Source organism: Perissodus microlepis, chromosome 2 (assembly GCF_051167445.1).
Source record: "Perissodus microlepis isolate ML-2025 ecotype Zambia chromosome 2, ASM5116744v1, whole genome shotgun sequence".
Lineage (NCBI taxonomy): Eukaryota > Metazoa > Chordata > Actinopteri > Cichliformes > Cichlidae > Perissodus > Perissodus microlepis.
Genome location: NC_140462.1, coordinates 10,204,414 through 10,223,798, shown reverse-complemented (window position 1 = coordinate 10,223,798; position 19,385 = coordinate 10,204,414). Strand labels below are relative to the sequence as shown.

The 19,385-nt window shown below is 38.2% G+C and overlaps 1 protein-coding gene across 1 annotated transcript; it reads left to right on the top strand.

Moving 5' to 3' along the window:
* Positions 1-9,928: 9,928 nt before the first annotated feature.
* On the top strand, positions 9,929-19,382 carry simc1 (SUMO interacting motifs containing 1). Its single transcript, XM_084944810.1, has 10 exons — positions 9,929-10,505; positions 13,480-14,766; positions 14,860-15,107; positions 15,239-15,308; positions 15,538-15,698; positions 16,168-16,257; positions 16,644-16,775; positions 17,537-17,693; positions 18,267-18,351; positions 18,849-19,382. Exons 1-10 carry the CDS (start codon positions 10,362-10,364, stop codon positions 19,058-19,060), a joined length of 2,586 nt encoding a protein of 861 aa, XP_084800936.1. The 5' UTR covers positions 9,929-10,361; the 3' UTR covers positions 19,061-19,382.
* Positions 19,383-19,385: the final 3 nt, after the last annotated feature.

Sequence of the window (19,385 nt, the reverse complement as noted above, 5' to 3'; positions counted from 1 at the left end):
TCTTATTCTTCTTTTATTTTGTTTTGTTTTGTTTTTAATTGTAGTAATGTTTCTCAAAGAAGTATTACATCCATTACATCTGAGAAAGTAATTGTGTGGAAAATAGAAAACACTTTGTGGGTACTTTACAAATAACCTTATCTTACAATAAGATATGTAGTTGACAGAGCAACATGAAAGCCTGCAGTGGAATATTTACTATGACTAGAAAGCATCAACATTTATATTTGACTTGCAGAAAAGCTTTCCGACAAATATTGAAGAAAATGTGTGGCAATCATGTAGACTTAACATCCGAGACGGAGAAATCCGCCAGATTTTATAAGCAAAGCTAAGAAATTGCTTCAAAATGTCTTGAGCTCCAGCTGAACCCTATTGAGAAAAAGTATCAAATTCTCTCATGAAATGCTGGGGAGGGGGGCTTGTTATTAGTCAAGCAAATTTGGCATCACTGTTATTCATATAGAAAAATGCAGAAACAACGAGTTGGCCTCAGCAGATCTGAAGGACCTTGAAAAATTGTTTTTTTATGAGGCTAATATGATGGAAAGATCAGTCTATGGGTTCACCCTGCATCTGTTTAAGTGAAAATGATCTAATTTGTGCTTTCCTCTGGCAAAATATGAATCAAATATGATTGATTATGATTATGATTATTATTGATTATTGATTATGATCATGAGATCTTTCTTCTATCTTTGGACATTCAGGATTTGACCGCAGGACCCAGGTCATATGTACTTATATACAATACAGTTTCATTATTATGTGTATTAGCACGCTAACAACTGTGAACAACTAATTAACCTACTAAACATTCATTCAAATGGTTACTAGCTTATCATTCAAGCACCAATGCGAATTCACCACTAACTGCATGTAGTCTCATGTCAAATTTGAGCATTTTCACACTTGAAAAAGAAAACTGCCTTCACAACAGGTGTGTTATAATCAGGCTATGGCACCCCCCTGTGGGCTATGAAAATGAAGTAATTTTCTTGCATATGCTTTTCTTTTTTTAAAGTCTCCAAAATAATCCATGTCTACTGTGTGCACATCCCAACCATTAAAATTAAACAGCTAGCATGCAATGTATCCCTGTTTATCCTGCCACCAGTCCAAGAACTCATCAGAGCATTCATTACAGATTTGACTTTCGGCTTCCTTGCCTGTTTTTCTTTCAGCTTGCACGGTGTATTGTGTGGTTGTTTTTTTTAGTAATACAGAAAATATCTCTCTTTATTAAGTGCAAGCATTTTGGGCAGACATGTTTCTCTCTCAAATACAACACACATATACAGTTCTTAACAAATTTATTAGACCACCACTCAATGTAAGGTTTATGCCCAAATCAACCAAAATCATTTTATTATTTTTCTGTAATGGTTAATCCATCAACTCTTGAATCAAAATGATGTTGTTTTTTTGTTTTGTTTTTATTTTTAAACAAATTTTGACAGACTTCTAAAATATTTATATATATGTTTCACAACATAAGTTTTTATGATGAGTGGTCAAATAAATGTGTTAAATTTGCATTGGAATTTAAAATGTTACAGAATAATATTACATTTCTTATACCTTTTGTATAGATTTAAAAAAAAAAAAAAATTATCTTTTATGTAAATTAAAATAATTTTCTGTATAAATAATCTAAAAGATTCCAGACTGATGACAACCCATATGCAAAATTTGTTGAGGAGCTTTGTTGGTATTTTCTTTTAATTTTTTTTGCATGACAAATTTATAGAACACGCTGGTGTTTCCATCCATGAGATCCATGCTGTATAGTAGCGGAGCGAGAAATCTCATAACAGTGCTTTAAATTGTTGCTGTATTTACAAAAGATCCTACATCAAATGACCATTGTATTCTGAAACAGCACCCAGTTCTTCATTGCTACATCATATATCTGCCTGGTAAAGGATCCTGTTGTGACACTCATCAGCCCCTGGGGTCACAGATTGCAGAGTGAGTCATTGGGCTCTGGTCCATCAGGCTCCACTGTCTCTAGATCTGGCACACTCTGCCAGTCAAATGAACCTTGTTAGGGATACTGTGCTGCTCCACAGGCATGGTAAAAAAAAAATGTCACCCTCTGAAATCTGATGGCAGTGCGAAGCAGGGTATGTGGCAGCCATGCCCTATAGGACTTAAGAGCCTGACATGGATGTGAGAAACAACATCCGAAGGTGGATGCTGATTTCAGGCAGCATCCTTGTGTTGCCTGTCACCTTCCAGCTTTGTCAGACCTCGATCTCTTGCTCACACTTTCATGTCCTTGAGGTGGCAGCTGACACCTGTTGATTCAGTAAACTGTTATTTCACTTCTATCATCTATTCTCCTCTACCTGCAGTTCTGTTTCACTCTTATTGTGGCTGAACATTTCCATGAGACAGTACTATCTGTCTCAACCATATGCTGGGTGCTCAACTCAGTCCTGCTGCTCTGTGAAAATGAAAATGTGGCCAGCACAGTGCTCACAACCATCACTTTTCAGTAGTACAGCCCTACAGGAGTGCATGTCAGCATCCAGTGATCACTGTGACCCTCACAAACAAGCCTACTACGAGGAATAGCTCCAACCATTATAATTAAACACAAATGAGGTTACATGTAAAAGGTCATAGTTTGGACATGGATAACTAATGGAGTTCATGTTTTTTTTTTCAGTTCCATCCTTTGCTTATGATATTTGGTTTCATAATAGTGTGTGTCAGCTACTGTGTGTTTAATTTTTCAACTACTAAGTCTATAAAATGCAATGTATTACTGAGATTAAAGCGGTGCTTTCCAATATTTTTGGTTTTTGATCCTCCAAAACAAACTGAGTGTGGTGTCTGTGTTTTTAGGTAGTTGTCAGTAGATACTCTAAAAATTCCCTTTAAAGTCCTAATGCACAGCAAGTCCAGGGTTTGGGTTGGTAATGTCCAGATCTTTTTATCATGTTTTTGTATATCTGACACTTTTAACAGAAAAATTGTGTGCAGAATGTATAGGACTTTTTTAAGCATGTAGCTAAACCAAGCCTAAATCTAAACGGGTTGCCGGTGACCTGGCAGATGTTAATATATTCTGATGGGTATAATACACAAAGATCTAACACAAAAAAAGTCCCAAATGATTTCTAATCTTCTTCAACAACCATCAGCTAAGAGTTACAAAGCTTTAACTATTCAGCCTTTGGTCAACTGCTAGTTTGAAACCAATACTAAAATTGTACTTGTGAGAATGGGTACTTACAGCATCTGTGTTAAATCACTTACAGAGGGTCTTTTTCTGTGGAATACTTTTGCTTTACAAACGTCTCTTTATTTCAATGATAATAATAACATAGTTTTACCTAGGCTGAATTGTGAACATGGGGCATGTACTGGTACTACAGTATGTAAGTAGAAGAGCAGATAATATCTATGTTTTTTTCTTTAGTCAATCAAAATTTTTTCTCTGTTTTATTTAGTTTTCTTTTATTATTTATTTATTTATTGCTTCCAACTCATGTATTATTTTTGAAAAACCCAATGACCTTTGTGTGAATTATGACTAAACTGTCACTGAATTCTTTTTTTTTTTTTTTGGGGGGGGGGGGGGGTACATCTGCAGGGCCGTTACGCCAGGCTGCTCTTTGTTGACTTTAGCTCTGTTTTCAATATGATACTCCTGGACAGACTAATAGTTAAACTGCTGGAAATCGGACTTCCTTCTACCACCTGCCACTGGATCAGAGACTTCCTCTCAGACCGTGTACAGAGAGTTAGAGTGGGGCCTCATCTTTCCTTAGCCCTCAGCCTCAACACCGGCTCTCCACAAGGCTGTGTACTGAGTCCCCTACTGCAGCGGTCCCCAACCCCCGGGCCACGGACCGGTACCGGTCCGTGAGTCATTTGATACCGGGCCGCGAGAGTGAGACTCGGGTGTGAAATGTATGGTTTTCAGTGTTTTTATCGGTTTTTAGCGTTATTTTGTTATCTTTTTTTTTTTTTTTCGTTAACTCGGTTTTCCTTGGTCTTTTCACGTGTGTTATGAATAAATCTTCTTTTTTTCGGTACCGGTACTAGTTTTATTTTGTTGTATTTATCCGCGACACCTTAAAGGCCGGTCCGTGAAAATATTGTCGGGCATAAACCGGTCCATGGTGCAAAAAAGGTTGGGGACCGCTGCCCTACTGTACATGACTGTGTTAGTACCCACCCAGACAACACAGTCATCAAGTTTGCAGATGATACCACCGTGGTGGGGCTCATCTCAGGGGGAGATGAGACGGCATACAGAGCTGAAGTTCAGAGGCTGTCAGATTGGTGTGTAAATAACAACCTGGACCTCAATACCAACAGGACAAAAGAACTGGTAGCTGACTTCAGAAGGAGGAAGTCCGAGCTGCAGCCTGTCAGCATCAACGGGGAGTACATGGAAAGGGTCTCCAGTTTCAAGTTTCTGGGTGTGCACATAGACACAGACCTCCAATGGAGCTCTAACACCTCTGCGGTTTTAAAGAAGGCCAAACAGCGTCTCCACTTTCTGAGAATCCTCAGAAAAATGGACCTGAAGAAGGAGCTGCTGACCGTCTTCTACCGCTGCTCCATTGAAAGTGTGCTGACATATTGCATCGGTGTGTGGTTCTCCAGCTGCACCACAGCACACAGAAAGGCACTCCAGAGGGTCATTAATATGGCCCAAAAAATCATTGGACATCCTCTTCCCTCCCTGAAGGACCTGTACAGCACTCGCTGTCTCAAGAGGGCACGCAGCATCCTACGACAATAACAATAATAATATTTATATTTATAACAAGGTGCAATAATAATTAATGTGCAATAATAACAGTGTGCAATACACATACACTTCTTCTTCTTTTTTTTTATTACTAAGTTAATATACTGTGTTGTGATGTGTCATATCGTGTTGTGTTATATGTAGTGCCGACGTAGGACAGTTTTCCAATCTCATTGTACTATTGTACTATGTATGACTGTGCAATGACAATAAAGAGTTATCTTATCTCATCTCATCTCATCTCATCTCATCTCATCTCATCTTATCTTATCTTATCTTATCTTATCTCATCTTATCTTATCTTATCTCATCTTATCTTATCTTATCTTATCTTATCTTATCTTTCGCTTGTTTAAAACACTGTGGCTCTTTGGCACGATTGGGCAGGATCTGGAATATCAGATTTTTATTTATAGATTTTTGAAGAGCTATGCAAATCCTTTCACAGTATTAATGACACTGATTGGACACTCAAAACAGTGTTTTGTGGAGCATCAAATATTTGTTTAAATATTATTCATTCTCTGTCAAATGTATCAAGACAGCAGATATAACCTCAGTCTTACAGCAGCTAATTCTGCCAGTGTCACAAAGAGCCTCGACTCTCAGGCTGGGACAGGATGGGATAAAACAGCTGTCACTAATTTTGTGACAACTGTACCTGATCAGGCCCTCTGATTGCCTCAGTTTATATCTAAACTGTTTGAAGTTTGAAGGTATTTCTCAGTATTCTTCACTGACTGATGTAGCTGACCGGTGATATTTCTGTACTGTCACAAAAAACCTTCACACGCCAATTATTTAGCACATAGTGCTACATTCTTTTATGAAACTAAATATACATGCTTGTAAACTCAGTTCACTCACTGATTATATTTGTCATTTACCTTGAAAAGCTAAGCTAGAATTTCCGTCAGAAATTCTTGTGATGTTCATGATACTAAGTACTCCCAGCATGCTTTACTCAGTGTCCTCGGAGAACTGACTTGTTAGCCTCTACATCTTTTGAAAATATTTATTACTACAGCCCAAGGCAAAAGAAAACAATAACAATGTTACTGGTTTCTGTATTATTAATATAATGTGAGGGACATTATTGTCAGATTAGATGGAACGAATGTTGTTTGATGCCCCTGATAAAGACAAAAACCTTGACTGCCTGAAGATGTTGCCAGGTGTCATTATACTCAATATCCAGCAGTGAATGGACTTGACCATACTCAGACTGAGTCTATCCTTTTGTGTTGACTCAGAGAGAAAGCAAAGTAAATCAGTAGCAGATGCATGAAATCTTCGAGCAACATCCTGAGATTTCTCTCTTGAGAATGCTCTACTATAAAATGCAATAGGAGATCCTGGTCCTATTTCCTCAATTTGGCAATTTGATTTGAGAAATTTTGCTCGGATAAATGAAAAGGAGACATTTAATGCAGCAGCTGCCACAGCTCTGTCATAAGATAATAAAACAAGTGCCTCTAAAACTCATTGTTATTTTTTTCTCTTTTATTTGTTTTATTTGAAAATGGAACTGACAATATAAAAAAAAAAAAAAATGTTAACATAAATATTGCCAATGTTATATTGTACTAGAGTTAGTTTAATATAAAACCTATCGCAAACCCAAGCAATGATATTTTTCCATCAGGTTTGTTCAAAGAAAAGAATCTGTATTATTAATGTCTTAACTTTTTACAAAATTCAGGCTTATAGGATTGGCTGCAGACTATCCCAGGAAACTGGGTAAGAGGCAGGACAGTCCAGTGGACCACAGAAACACTGACACAGAGAGCCAGGCAATTCTTCACACCTTTGGCCAATTTAGCACCCACAGAAAACCCACACAAGAACAGGGATAACAGGCAAACAAGTGGGTTCAAATTCAGAACCACTGCACTTACTCGCCACCTCAATCTGTACAAGTACAAGTTTGATTTTGTGACTTGGAAACACAGGCACTGGTGTCTTTTGTAGTTTAAGTCCATTGCTCAGATCTCTATAAACATTAAAACCACAGTGGGCCTCAAATAATGATTCCCAGTGTAAGTAACTAATAATGAGCAGAGGCATGCTGTTGTTCACCTTTCTAAAACAGAAACTGTGTGTTCTGATGCTGATAAAGTGTTGCCTGCTTAATTTGTGTCCATGTACGGGCATCAGAATGTTTGGAGGTTCATTTGGGATTTCAGATGTCTTTGTAGCTCTTGCTCATTGTCTAACTGAACTTGGACCACCTTTTCTAGCTGAATGAGCTTTGGGAAATATTTGTCCTCTCAGAAGTAATAAAGTGAACAAAGCAGTCTGGAATTGATTAATCCTGTGTGTTGGACATTATTATATAATATATTGTGTTTGCAAGACATTTTTAGGATAGTCTCTAATCTAACAAAAGATAAGGACGATTTCCAAGGCACAGAAGAAACTGCTGTAGACACGTACATACATATACTTTGCTATGCACGCATTAATCACCCTAATAATGTCCTCCTGTTACTGAATAGATGTCAGGGGGTTGTATATGTCTGACTGCTATGACTCATCCTGTCTGAAACTCTCAGAATGGGATGCACAGACCGTATAAAGAGATAGTTGAAGCCCCCTGAGGTTAATATCCCTTTTCATCGAATTACATGAGACTAGGATAATAATAATAATAATAAAAAAAAGAATTTTCATAGAAAAACAAGCACAGCTTAGATAGTGATATTTTCTAATTTTTCTTGAAAATGCATGTGCATTCACAGCATATGGTTTTGAGGATAACAATGCATACTTAAATTTGTTTATGTGTTAAATCACATAGATTTTGCATCATAACATAATATTACAAACAGGAACAACATGACAATTTAGTGTGCCCATTTTCTAAGCAGTGTGTTCAGAAGTACAGGTAAGTAAACCCAGTAGTATTGGATATTCTGCTCAACAAAACTATATCAGGAATGTAAACTGTAAAATATTATTGTGCAGAGGCCTCAATGCATCATTGATGGGTCAGATCTTACTCTGATCAGTTCAGTTCACATTTCACGTCTGGTGATTCTTTTTTCTTTTTTTGTAACCCAAGAAAACACCTTTGATTGCTGCAAAAATCCTGTGATGGCTCTTTCCCACTATGCGAGTGCACTCCAGTGGTGATGTATGAGATTGCACACTATCAAAGATGCTCAGTGCATTGATGGTTTTAAAAGGTTTGATGTCTCAATCTTTTATTGTGATTTTTTTAATAACTACATAAATGAATAGCCTTTTAGCCTGAAGTTTTTTCTGAAGTGACCCCAAAATACACAACATTACACTAATTTAAATGTTTTCTGCTTTTGTTCAGGTGCTACAAATACATTAAGGCTGTTCCAGGACAAATCTGACCCCTGTCTGTTCAATTTAGATTCACCAGTCAAATCATGGAAAATGTTGATTGTTGAGAAGTACTGAAAGTGTGAAACTGTACATGCTATTTCTCTGTGTGTTTTTATTTTTTTTCCTATGGACCAGTGGTGACAGAGTCGAAGGGGGAGCTTGATTCAGTCATGAGAACTGTCTGTGATCCCACCACATTTGCCCAGGTTTCCATAGAGACAGGCATCTGATGGTATTTCAGAGGTCATGGAGGACTCTTCGATTACTAAAACAGCATAGGACTGATCATACAGTCCCCATCAAAACTTTAAGACCATTTGAAAAATGGCAAAAAATCCTATTTTGCATGGTTGGATCTTAACAAGGTTCCAAGTAGAGCTTCAACATGCAACAAGAGGAAATAAAAGTGAGACAAAACATTTTTTGAGCATGCAATTTATTGAACTGAAACAGGCTTTTTCTACAGCTGATCAAAGGTTTAGAACCGCACTTCCAAAAAAACCCAATAAATCCTACCGAAACAGAAATCAAAGTTCCAAAGATAAACTCAGTAATGAGTAGCTCTACTGTTATTGTTGATTACTTCAAAAATTCATCGCGGCATGGTTGATGCAAGCGTTTCCACGATGAGAGTGGGAACATTTCTCCAAGTGGTGAAGATGGCCACACAAAAGGCATCTACTGTCTGCAACTGTTGTCCATTTTTGTAAAAACTTCCCTTCCCATCCATCCCCAAAGGTTCTCAATTGGATTTAGATCAGGGGAACATGCAGGATGGCCCAAAAGAGTGATGTTATTCTCCCGGAAGAAGCTCCTTGTCCTGTGGGCAGTGTGTACTGTAGCATTATGCTGTTGAAAAACCCAGTTGTTACCACACAGACGAGGGCCTTCAGTCATGAGGGATGCTTTCTGCAACATGTGCACATAGCCAGCGGCCGTTTGACGCCCCTGCACCTCCTGAAGCTCCATTGTTCCACTGAAGGAAAAAGCACCCCAGACCATTATGGCGCCCCCTCCACTGTGTCACGTAGAAAACATTTCAAGTGGGATCTGCTTGTCATGGTTGTCATCAAGGTTACCCTGTTAAGATCCAACCATGCAAAATATGATATTTTGCCATTTTTTAAGTGGTCTTAAACTTTTGATAGGGACTGTATATGGTGCACATGAGAAAAAGAGGTCATACAGAGGTCAGAAAGTACCGTGACACGTAATAATAAAATAGGTTGACATGGCGGTGCAGTGGTTTGCCCTGTCACCTTATAGGAAGAAGGGTGCTATGGCTCTGGAAAGTTCTTTCAGTAAAATATATTTAAATAAGGATTTATGTTACGTTTACATGTTTTAGATGAAATGGGATATTGCATTGTGTGACAATTGATGCTTTTCACTCAAAATAAATGCAGTACATCCTAGAAAATATACTCAATGTGCACTCTGAACCACTAATTAAGAATTAATCATTTATTTATTGATGTCAGACACGCTATTTATATATTTATATATTCTAAATAGAAGTTTAAAATTTAGCATCGATAGTCATTATGAGGCGAGGAGGAAAACACATTTAAAGTGTAATTTAAATATAAATACGAAAATGATCGTGTGAGGTGGATAGTCCAAAGACACGTGTGGCCTCTCGTTTCCGTTGCTTTTGGCTGTAACCAGCCACACTTTAGGAATTAAGGTGTATTTTGAATGTGTTCGTCTGTCTTTAGTATCTCTGTCTGTCCTTAATTTTCTTTGAGGACAGGCAGAATCTGCGCAGGCAGGTTGCACTCCAGTACAGCAGGTGGAGATCATTTCACGTATGGCGCTTGTTGTGACCCGCCACGGTCATAGAAGAAAAGCTATGGCGAGAAAAAACAGGAAGCGTTCATAATCTTCATATGTTGCATTGCAATTATCAATAAATTTTAAGCGTTTGGATTTCAATTTTGGCGTCTAGCTTCTATGTAGTTAATTCACAGCATCCCAGGAATTGTAACGATACACCCACGTTTTAACCCACCAGCCGAATACGACGCATGTAATCTACGGTCTCAACAAGGAAATGCCGAAGGTTGCACGCCTCATTGGAGGAGTTATTTTGTGTTTTCTACAAAACATGATCGGAATTAGATATCTACGGCGGAAGCGCATGGCTGTTTAGGACTGCCCTGACCGTCACGGGTCTGCTTTAGGTGATGCTTTTGTGCACTGGCTGCTGAATTTGAATGACTGAAGAGAAATGGATGATGTGATCAGTCTCAGCTCAGACGACTCCGATGTGGAGATCGTCGGGTCCTACTGTACATTCACTGCCAAGCCTGACCCGATGCCTCTCTCCGCTGTGCGTGTTGAAGTCGATGCCGTGAAGCTCGCCCTCCCACCGGTAAGCGGACTGAAACTCGGTTGCTGTAGAAACTAGGGTACATTTCAGTAAGTATTCTCAGACTGTTGCTCGTCACCTGGATAGAGAAAAAACAAACAAAAGTTAAAAGATACGGCCTGCTTATTAACGCTCTGCGGTCAAGTAGCAACACAAGTCAAATGTAGCGACATTACTGGTGAAAGATGCTATAACCTAGCTTAAAGGTAAATAGTTATTTGGCGCTTTGTTTATAACTTTGTTATTGTAAAATAATTTTGTTGCTCAAACAAGCATTTATGTTGTCATTAGTATGTGCTGTATGTCTTTATTGTTTATAAATGTATTGCTACTGTACTACTGTACTGTAAATGCGCTGCTAAATAGTTTTAATTTTTTCATACTGCATGAAACGGGGAATGATAGTTAACATTAATGCGGATTAAATTGCGTAGTAAAATGTGTCTACCAAAATCTTTATGTTGTATATTTTATGTAAAGGAGCTCTTTGTTATATTATACCAGGCGAGCGTTTGCTAGTCAAATGAGAAACTGCCCATGGGGAAGGATAAGATAACCTGATAGGAGTGTCTTTTTGACTCAGATTGCTCGCTATTCTGTGGCTTGGTCTTATACATCTGGATATTAAAGGGAGAGCCACCTCCAAAAGAACTGTGAGACCAATTACAACAACTCTGTACCTTCTTCTTGAACTGTACATGCTGTCTTTCCATAAAGTATAATTATTTGGGTTTTAAGTTTAACCAATTAACCAACAATACAGACATTGTGTATATCAGCCATTAAAGCAAACGTAAATAAAGCATTAGTTCTTTTATCTATAAAAATTGCAAAAGAAAACTCCATAGCTTTTCAGTTGCACTACTATTTCCGGTGGGTTTTGACCGGGAGATACACTACATTGGCAAAAGAATTCACTTACGGATCCAGATAATTGAATTCAGGTGTTTCAGTCACTTCCATGGCCACAGGTGTATAAAATCAAGCATGGCATGCAGACTCTTTGTACAAACACTGGTGAAAGAATGGGTCTCTCTCAGGACCTATCTGAATTCCAGCGTGGTGCTGTGATAGGATACCACCCGTGCAACATGTCCATTTGTGAAATTTCCTTGCTACTAAGTATTCCACAGTCAACTGTTAGTGGTATTATAACAAAGTGGAAATGATTGGGAATGACAACAACTCAGCCAGGAAGTGGTAGACCACGTAAAATTGCAGAGCGGTCAGCGGATGCTGAGGTGCGTAGTATGCAGAGATCACCAACTTTCTGCAGTCAGTTTAGACAATTAGCTCAAGAACAGTGCAAAGGGAGCGTCATGGAATAGGTTTCCATGGCTGAGCAGCTTTGTCCAAGCCTTAAAAAATCACCAAGCTCAATGCAAAGCACTGGATGCAGTGTTGTAAAGCACGCCACCGCTGGACTCTACAGCAGTGGAGACGTGTTATGTACTTGTCTGACTGTATTTTGCCAAGTGTAAAGGTTGGGGGAGGGGGGATCATTCTTCAGGAGTTTGGCTCGGTATCTTAGTTCCAGTGCAAAGTATTCTTAATTCTTCAGCATACCAAATAATTTTGAACAATTTCATATTCCTAATTTTGTGGGAAAGGTTTGGGGATGGCCCCTTCCTGTTCCAACATGACTGTGCACCAGTGCACAAAGCAAGGACCATAAAGACATGGATGAGTTAGTTTGGTGTGGAAGAACTTGACTGCACAGAGTCCTGACCTCAACCTGATAGAACACCTTTGGGGTAAATACGAGTGGAGAGTTTGAGCCAGGCCTTCTTGTCCAACTTCAGTGTCTGACCTCACAAATGTTGTTGTGGAAGAATGGTCAGAAATGGCCATAAACACACTTATAAACTTCCTGGAAAAAATTTCCAGGTAGAGTTGAATCTGTTATAGCTGCAAGGGGTTGACCGACATCATAATAAACTATGGATTAAGAATGGGCCACCACTCAAGTTCATATGTGTGAGGGCAGACAAGTGAATACTTTTGGCAATATAGTGTAGTACCTTGACAGCATCATAAGAGGCAGTAAATTATATGATCGCATCTCTAGTCAAGGAGTGTTGCATTGGATTGTTGATCAATTTGTCTAAAGCATTTGACATAGCAAGAAGAAAGAAAACTGAAGATTTAGTTGCAGATGGTAATCAGTCTGGTTAGTCAGTACTTGGGCAGATCCTGATAACTGATTAGGGGAGGTGCAACCACACACAAATTGACAAGCAGCAAGTTGATAACCAGAGACCATAGATTGTCAGTGGCATTCAGAGACTTCACAACAGCTAAATAAACTGCTGGTGACTTGAAGTCAGCAGTTAAACTTTTCTTGCCTTTGATGGGGTTGATTGAAACTGCTACCAAAACCATTGGATGACATTTGTGGAGGTGGTTAGATATTATGTATTAGAAATATTACTATTATAACTGTAACTGCAGCTCACAGTAGATGAATATGTGATTAAATGGAGAGAGTATTTTTTTAAGCTTATGTTGAGGGACTGGTGAGAAAGCTTAAAGGTAAGTCAGGTAAAATAAAGTCTGAATAATTACAGACACTATTTGGTATGACCACCTTCAGTGTATCCTAAATTCTCTGAGGAAAGTTTTCTTGGAATTTCTGTAGTTCTCTTCAGGAATAATTCAATATTATTTTCTGTCCATTTATGTATAATTTGTTTGTTTTTGTGTATACACCGTACTGGTTCATCCCTTGGGTTTGAATGATTATGCTGCTATGCTTGAATGATAATTTTATTTGCAAATGTGAAATTTCTGATAAAGTGGTACATAGTTACAAAAGCTAAATAATCTTTTAGAAGTAAGGTAAGGATGATTTTCCTTCTTTCCCCTATTTCTTTCAGAAATGAAAAAAAAAAACCAATCAAAGGTTATATTTGTCTTCTCCAAAACATAGCATTTATTGAATTTTTTAATAATTATCTTTTTCCTTTTTTTTTTTTAGAATTATATTGACCTCACAGATCCAAGATGGACTCTTCCAGAGCTACGGAGAAGGCAAAATGACACTGGCACTGGCACAGCATTAGTAGACTTGACTGAAAATGAAACAGAGCAGGAGACAGAGAATTTACCACCAGATGACTGTCAATCAAAAAACACAAATACAAATTTAAATCACATCTCACAAAGTCAAGATTTTAATTACCAAAAAACGCCTTTGACGGACTCCGTTGTTTGTGCTCCACAGCAGGACTGTGGTGACCCAAAACCAAAGCAGAGACGTCTAAATCCTCAAATACCTGAAACACAACACCCAAAAAAAGACAATAAAGCAGCCCCCTGTCCTAACACACCAGCTGTAAAGTTGAAACGATTGCCTTTTCTAGAAACACATGTTGCAGAACTGAAAACCTCAAAGTGTTCTGTCTATGTGACCAAAGATTGTACTCAAATGTCTCTGAACAGTCACGGTGAAGCACCTCATTGCAATAGTAATTTAAGTACAACTACGACTCCAAACGTTTCTAACGTTGGGCCTTTGTTTGATGTGTCTCCTCCTAAGGATGGACAAGAAAACAACAGTGAGGAATGTACAAACACACAGGTACAAGATGATGAACCACAGCACCTACATAGCCCTGCCGATTCTCCTCGCTCAGTGGGAGAAAACTCTGTTGCAAGTTCAAAAGAGCATAGCATACACGATGGTCCGAGCAATGGAGTTAGTTCAGCTCTACCCATTACATCCATAGATTTGGCATCTTCATCACAGGACATACACGATGGCCCGAGTGATGGAGTTAGTTCAGCTCTACCCATTACATCCATAGATTTGGCATCGTCATCACAGGACGAAGCTCAAATGGAATCCCCCTGTTCTGACCTGAATCAGCCAAAATTAGACGAACCAGAAAAATCAAGACAATCCTGCAGCTCTGGTAACTCATCCCCCTTCTCTCCTACTACTGCATCAAACTCTTCTGAGCCTTTTGAGCCTGACCCTCCCTCCAATACAAGTCCTATATCTCATAGTCGAAAGAGCCCTGCTGAGTCATCTCCTAGATCCGAATCAGCTGAAGATACGCCTGAATGGCAGTTGGAGACTGAGACGTACAAGGGAGATCTTGGACTTTACAGTCCAGGGTCTTTCCCATGGGAAGATGAAAGTGATGGAGAAGACATGAATGAAGAGACCATGGACTGCAGGGCGGTCAGTAGAGAGGATAGACATTTTGTGTGCCCATCTACACTCAGGAAATTACTAGCTGGAACGACTCAAAAAGCAATGGTGAGAGACTGCTGCCCAGATATCTATATTTGTATTTCCTGGTACTCTCATTAACTGATCAAATGCTGAAGCAAGTGCATTTTCTTTCCATAGATTGAAGAGGATGATGAAGATTTTGTAACTCCCGAGGTGCTATGTCGCCAGAGTCTGAGTCTGGTTTACAGTACGATTGACGAGAACTATCCAGAAGGTACTTTGCAGCTTTTGTCTGACCTACTGCAGCCTGGTTACTATCCCCCCAGAGATATCACCTCCCACCTACTCCACGGCATTCTGCTCGACCTACAGTCTCCTCATCACCTCTGCGTGCAGGCTTTTAAGCTCCTGATGAGGTCACAAAGGTAAAGACACTGTAGCAATATGAGTTTGATGAGTATGTTTAAATTTCATAGTCTTTGCATCATATCTTACAAATTGTCACTTGCTTTTTGGTCTTTGAATGTCTTAGACTAAGAATGTTGTGTGATTGCAGGCACCACATGGTTGATAAAAACACAGTTCCTTGGGATTGGGAGTTACTGACCTCAGTCATGACTGATGAGGTACTGATTTACAAAGTCTATACAAAAACTCTATGAACAAGAGCATACTGAAAATAATTTAGTTGCAATGGTGAAAAACATTTGCAGTCCCATTACTAGTCAAACATTTTGAGTTTTCTTGCTTGTTTCACCCTGTTTGTCAGGCTGTTTTTGTTTTCAATCGGCTTTAAAATGCAGACATTTGCAGCCCAAAATCATTTCCCTACTTGTTAACCTTTTGCCTCCTTAGGAGCACACACAAAGGCATCGGTGTGATGTGGTGCGCATGTTCCTGGAGTACATTGTGCAGACTTTGGAGGATGACTTTCGGGCCAAATGTTCTTCATCCTCCTTGCACCATTCGATAGCAAAGGCAACATTGTCATGTGATCAGCAGTTTCCCCGGGTTAGGTGAGCATGATAGCCAACCTGTATTATAAACATGGGTAACTTTGGACATAAGCACTTGAGTTTGATTGTATATCATTGAGGTTGGATACCCTTACTTGGCTAGTTTATGATGGACGCCTGGGTAAAACTTTCTTCTGTGAAGATATTCTGCTGGGTTTGTTTTAACAGTATGGAAGCAAATGTTTTGTTAAGGAGAGAGGTGTTTTTTTCATTTTTAACCTACCTTCATCTATACATAAACAAACAAAAATACTCAGGTTTAATTGACACAAATGGTCATTTACAATTTTAATGATGACATCTTTCATCAAGTATAATACTCATACATTTCACAACAAATAATTATCACATTACACCCAGTGACAAACCAGATTGTTTTAATTATTTTGCCATTTTCTTTATAAGTATCATATTTAAAGTCATTTTTGATATCTTTTTTTTTTTTTTAATTAATTTATTTTTTTTACAGGGAGGTCATCAAGTGGCTGTTTTCTGCCATTATGAAATCAACAGAGCATGGAAAGGGTAGAGAAACGACCCAAGAAAGAGAATATATGAGGTGAATTAGAATAAATTGTTCTTAAATAAAGAACTGTTTGTTTGAGCAGAATAAACAACTGATTTGCATGTATGTCACAGTTAGCTCTAGAAATGTTTAGACAGTGATTTAGTGGTGTGATTTTGGCTCTTTACACCACCACAGAAAATTTGTAATAAAACATTATATATGCATTTGAAGTTTATATTCTCAGCTGTAATTTTCCAGGTCTACAGTTTATGTATTTTATTTATTTTTTTCAACCCCTTAAAGTCAGGACTGAAAATGCATCTCGACTGTTTGATTTAAAATCTGCTGTGTTAGCATACAGAGCTAAAACTACGAAAGGTTTTGACAATTCCAACTGTGTCTGCTTTTTAAAGTGTATGTCTCTCTGTCTCCTACAGAATGGTGTCTTGCTTGCAAAGGATGCTTTCTCTGGCTCTGGAGGTGGATTGTTCTCCTGCTCTAACCTCTGCCAAGCTGTCCCAAGAGCTCTTCCATATGCTCATCAGTAACGTGCCCCTACGAGCTCACAGGTGAGGAGGAGACTTGTGTTCAGAATATTTAATGGTGTAGGGAAAAATCTAGTAGACTAAATCACGTTATTTTTGCTCAGTAGTCTGTAAATGTTTTTCATTCCATTTTCTATCAGAATTTATGGAATGATGAGTACGGAAATTCTTTATTATTATTTTTTACACTAACCTTTTTACATTTTTACCTTGAATCGTTTGAACTCTTAGCAAAACAGAAAAGGAGCTTACTAAAATGTGAAGTGGAAAGCGTAAATACAAGAAGCCAGAAATCAATTTTTCTTTTTTTTTTTTAAGTATTTCTGTAGTTATCCTCCCTGTAGAGCACTTTTTAAAAAACATTATAATCTGTATTTGAAAAGTCTCCAGGCTTCTTTTTTTTTTTTTTGGCGTTTTTCCCCTGTAGGCTCAACAGTGCTTCCTGTTGTCCTATCCTATTACTTTGCCTATGTTGCTGGGTACTTGCGTTTGCAGCCCAAATATTGCTTGTTTGTGGTAATGAGTGGTAATATCATCACAAACAAAATTTACCTGTCTGTATTATAGAAACTGCTCACTTAAACTAAATAAAGGGCTGTTTGTATGGAAAAATAAATAATTGTGTTTTCATTGCATTGCTTTAATGGAAATATATTTAAATCTTGTAAGTACATCAATTAAGTAAATTATATAAGCAAACATATATTTATTCTAATAGCAAGGTTGACCCTTTTTTCCCACCAGTTTTTCAAGCTGCCTTTGACTAATCTGTTTTTGACTCCCAGGATGTTGTTGTTGGAGAGCCTACAGAGTAAGCTGCTGAGATGTAAGCTGTTGGAACATCTGCTGGACTATGCATGCCCAGTGAAAATCTCACTGCCCATGTCGCTCAGTCTGCTGCTTCACTTTCTAAAACACTGCACTGTAGCACCAGACCCTATGGTGAATATTACATTCCTGATTGTTATCTTCATTTTTATGTCATTAGCCAACTTCTTTACAGTACTTTAGTTCCCAGAATATGCTTTTGGGGGAGGGGTTTCCACTGTTCTTTAGTGTGTGCTATTTACCTTGTGTAGATTTTCCCAAAGTTTGCAATGTTATGAAAGCCAAATGTTGTCTTCTCTTGAAAGGAAACTGTTGATACACTGCCTGAAACACTAGACTTGTGTTTCTTATTTATAGTGGCTGCTTTGGCTTAGGATTAAACAACATTTAGCCAGCTAAATCTAGTTGCCTCACAGTCTGCCATCATTATCTCAATAGTAGTGTTCCCACAGAACAGTGCATGGCTAATGTGGCTAACATGACCAAGTCTTTAATTCAGGCCTACTCTTTGTGTACCAATATACTGCATTTAATACAACCAAATAAAGTGTGCTGTGTCCTCATTTGCATGTTTTTTCCAAATTCTATTATTGGACAATTAATTTTTTTGAGAGAAATAAAAAAATAAAAAAACAAGTGACCATAAACGATGATTCAATGCGACTGATTAATGTCTGTAATCTCTAGGATGGCACTGAAAAGTGGCTCAAGTGGGAGGAGTTGGTGCATCTCCTCTGGATGTTGCTGCTCAGCTATAACAAAGCAATGAAAGGTGAGATTTTGGTAAACAGCTGGAAATTGCTTCGCAGTATCTGTAGCTGTGGTAGATAAATGGTCTCCTATGAAGTATATAATATTGAAGACAAGATGATTGTTGATGGCGACAATGAGGGCAATTTTGCATTGATACAATAAATGCTTGTTGTACACAGCGTTATCAGCTTTTTCAGTATTTAGCAAATTATAGAGGCAGGTAAATAAATAGATTAAAAATTGAAATACGTGCCTATTGGATGAGCTTGCACATTTCCTGCTGACAGGAGTCTTGTTTGCACTGTTGTTTGTGGCATTATTGCCCTGTAATGTTTTTTTTTTTTTTTAAATCACTGTTATTGCATTTCCTGGTGAATGCCTCTAAAACATAGGTTACAGTCACTTTTTTGTACCCAGTGTACCACATCCTCCACTGTAACAATAAGTCAAGCAACTGCCTAACTCTACAATGTTTGTTTGTGTGTCCTCCTAATTTACATTATCTGTTATCCACAGGCTATCTCTGCAACTCATTAACAGAGCCCAGAGGCAGAGTTGGCATGTCAGTCTATAAGCCTGATGACAGGGTATCACGACCTGCCGTTCAGGAAGCTGTTGAAGCCTTTCTGTCCAGATCTCAGGCTGACCTCGACCAAGCTTTACCTCTCCACGTGGAAGAGTCCTTAACTTATCTACAGGATCATCTCCTAGATGTCTGTCAGTGTTAAATAAAAGAGTCTGTGTTTCACGTTTTGTAGGTAAACTAATAAAAAAAAAATATATATATATATATATATATATATATATATACATATATATATGTGTATGTGTGTGTGTGTGTGTGTGTAAGGTTAAAATATCAATACTACAGTCTACATATTAGGAGAGCAAATCAATGTACTTTCAGATGTGTGGCTACATGTCGGTGACCTTTATTTTTATTTTATTTTTTTGTATAAAACTGTAGCCCTCTTTGTTTGGCCTAATTAAGTCAAACTAATTGAAGAACTCGCTTTTCTCAATAAATTATATTGCCTTTTTCTATGAAAAGTT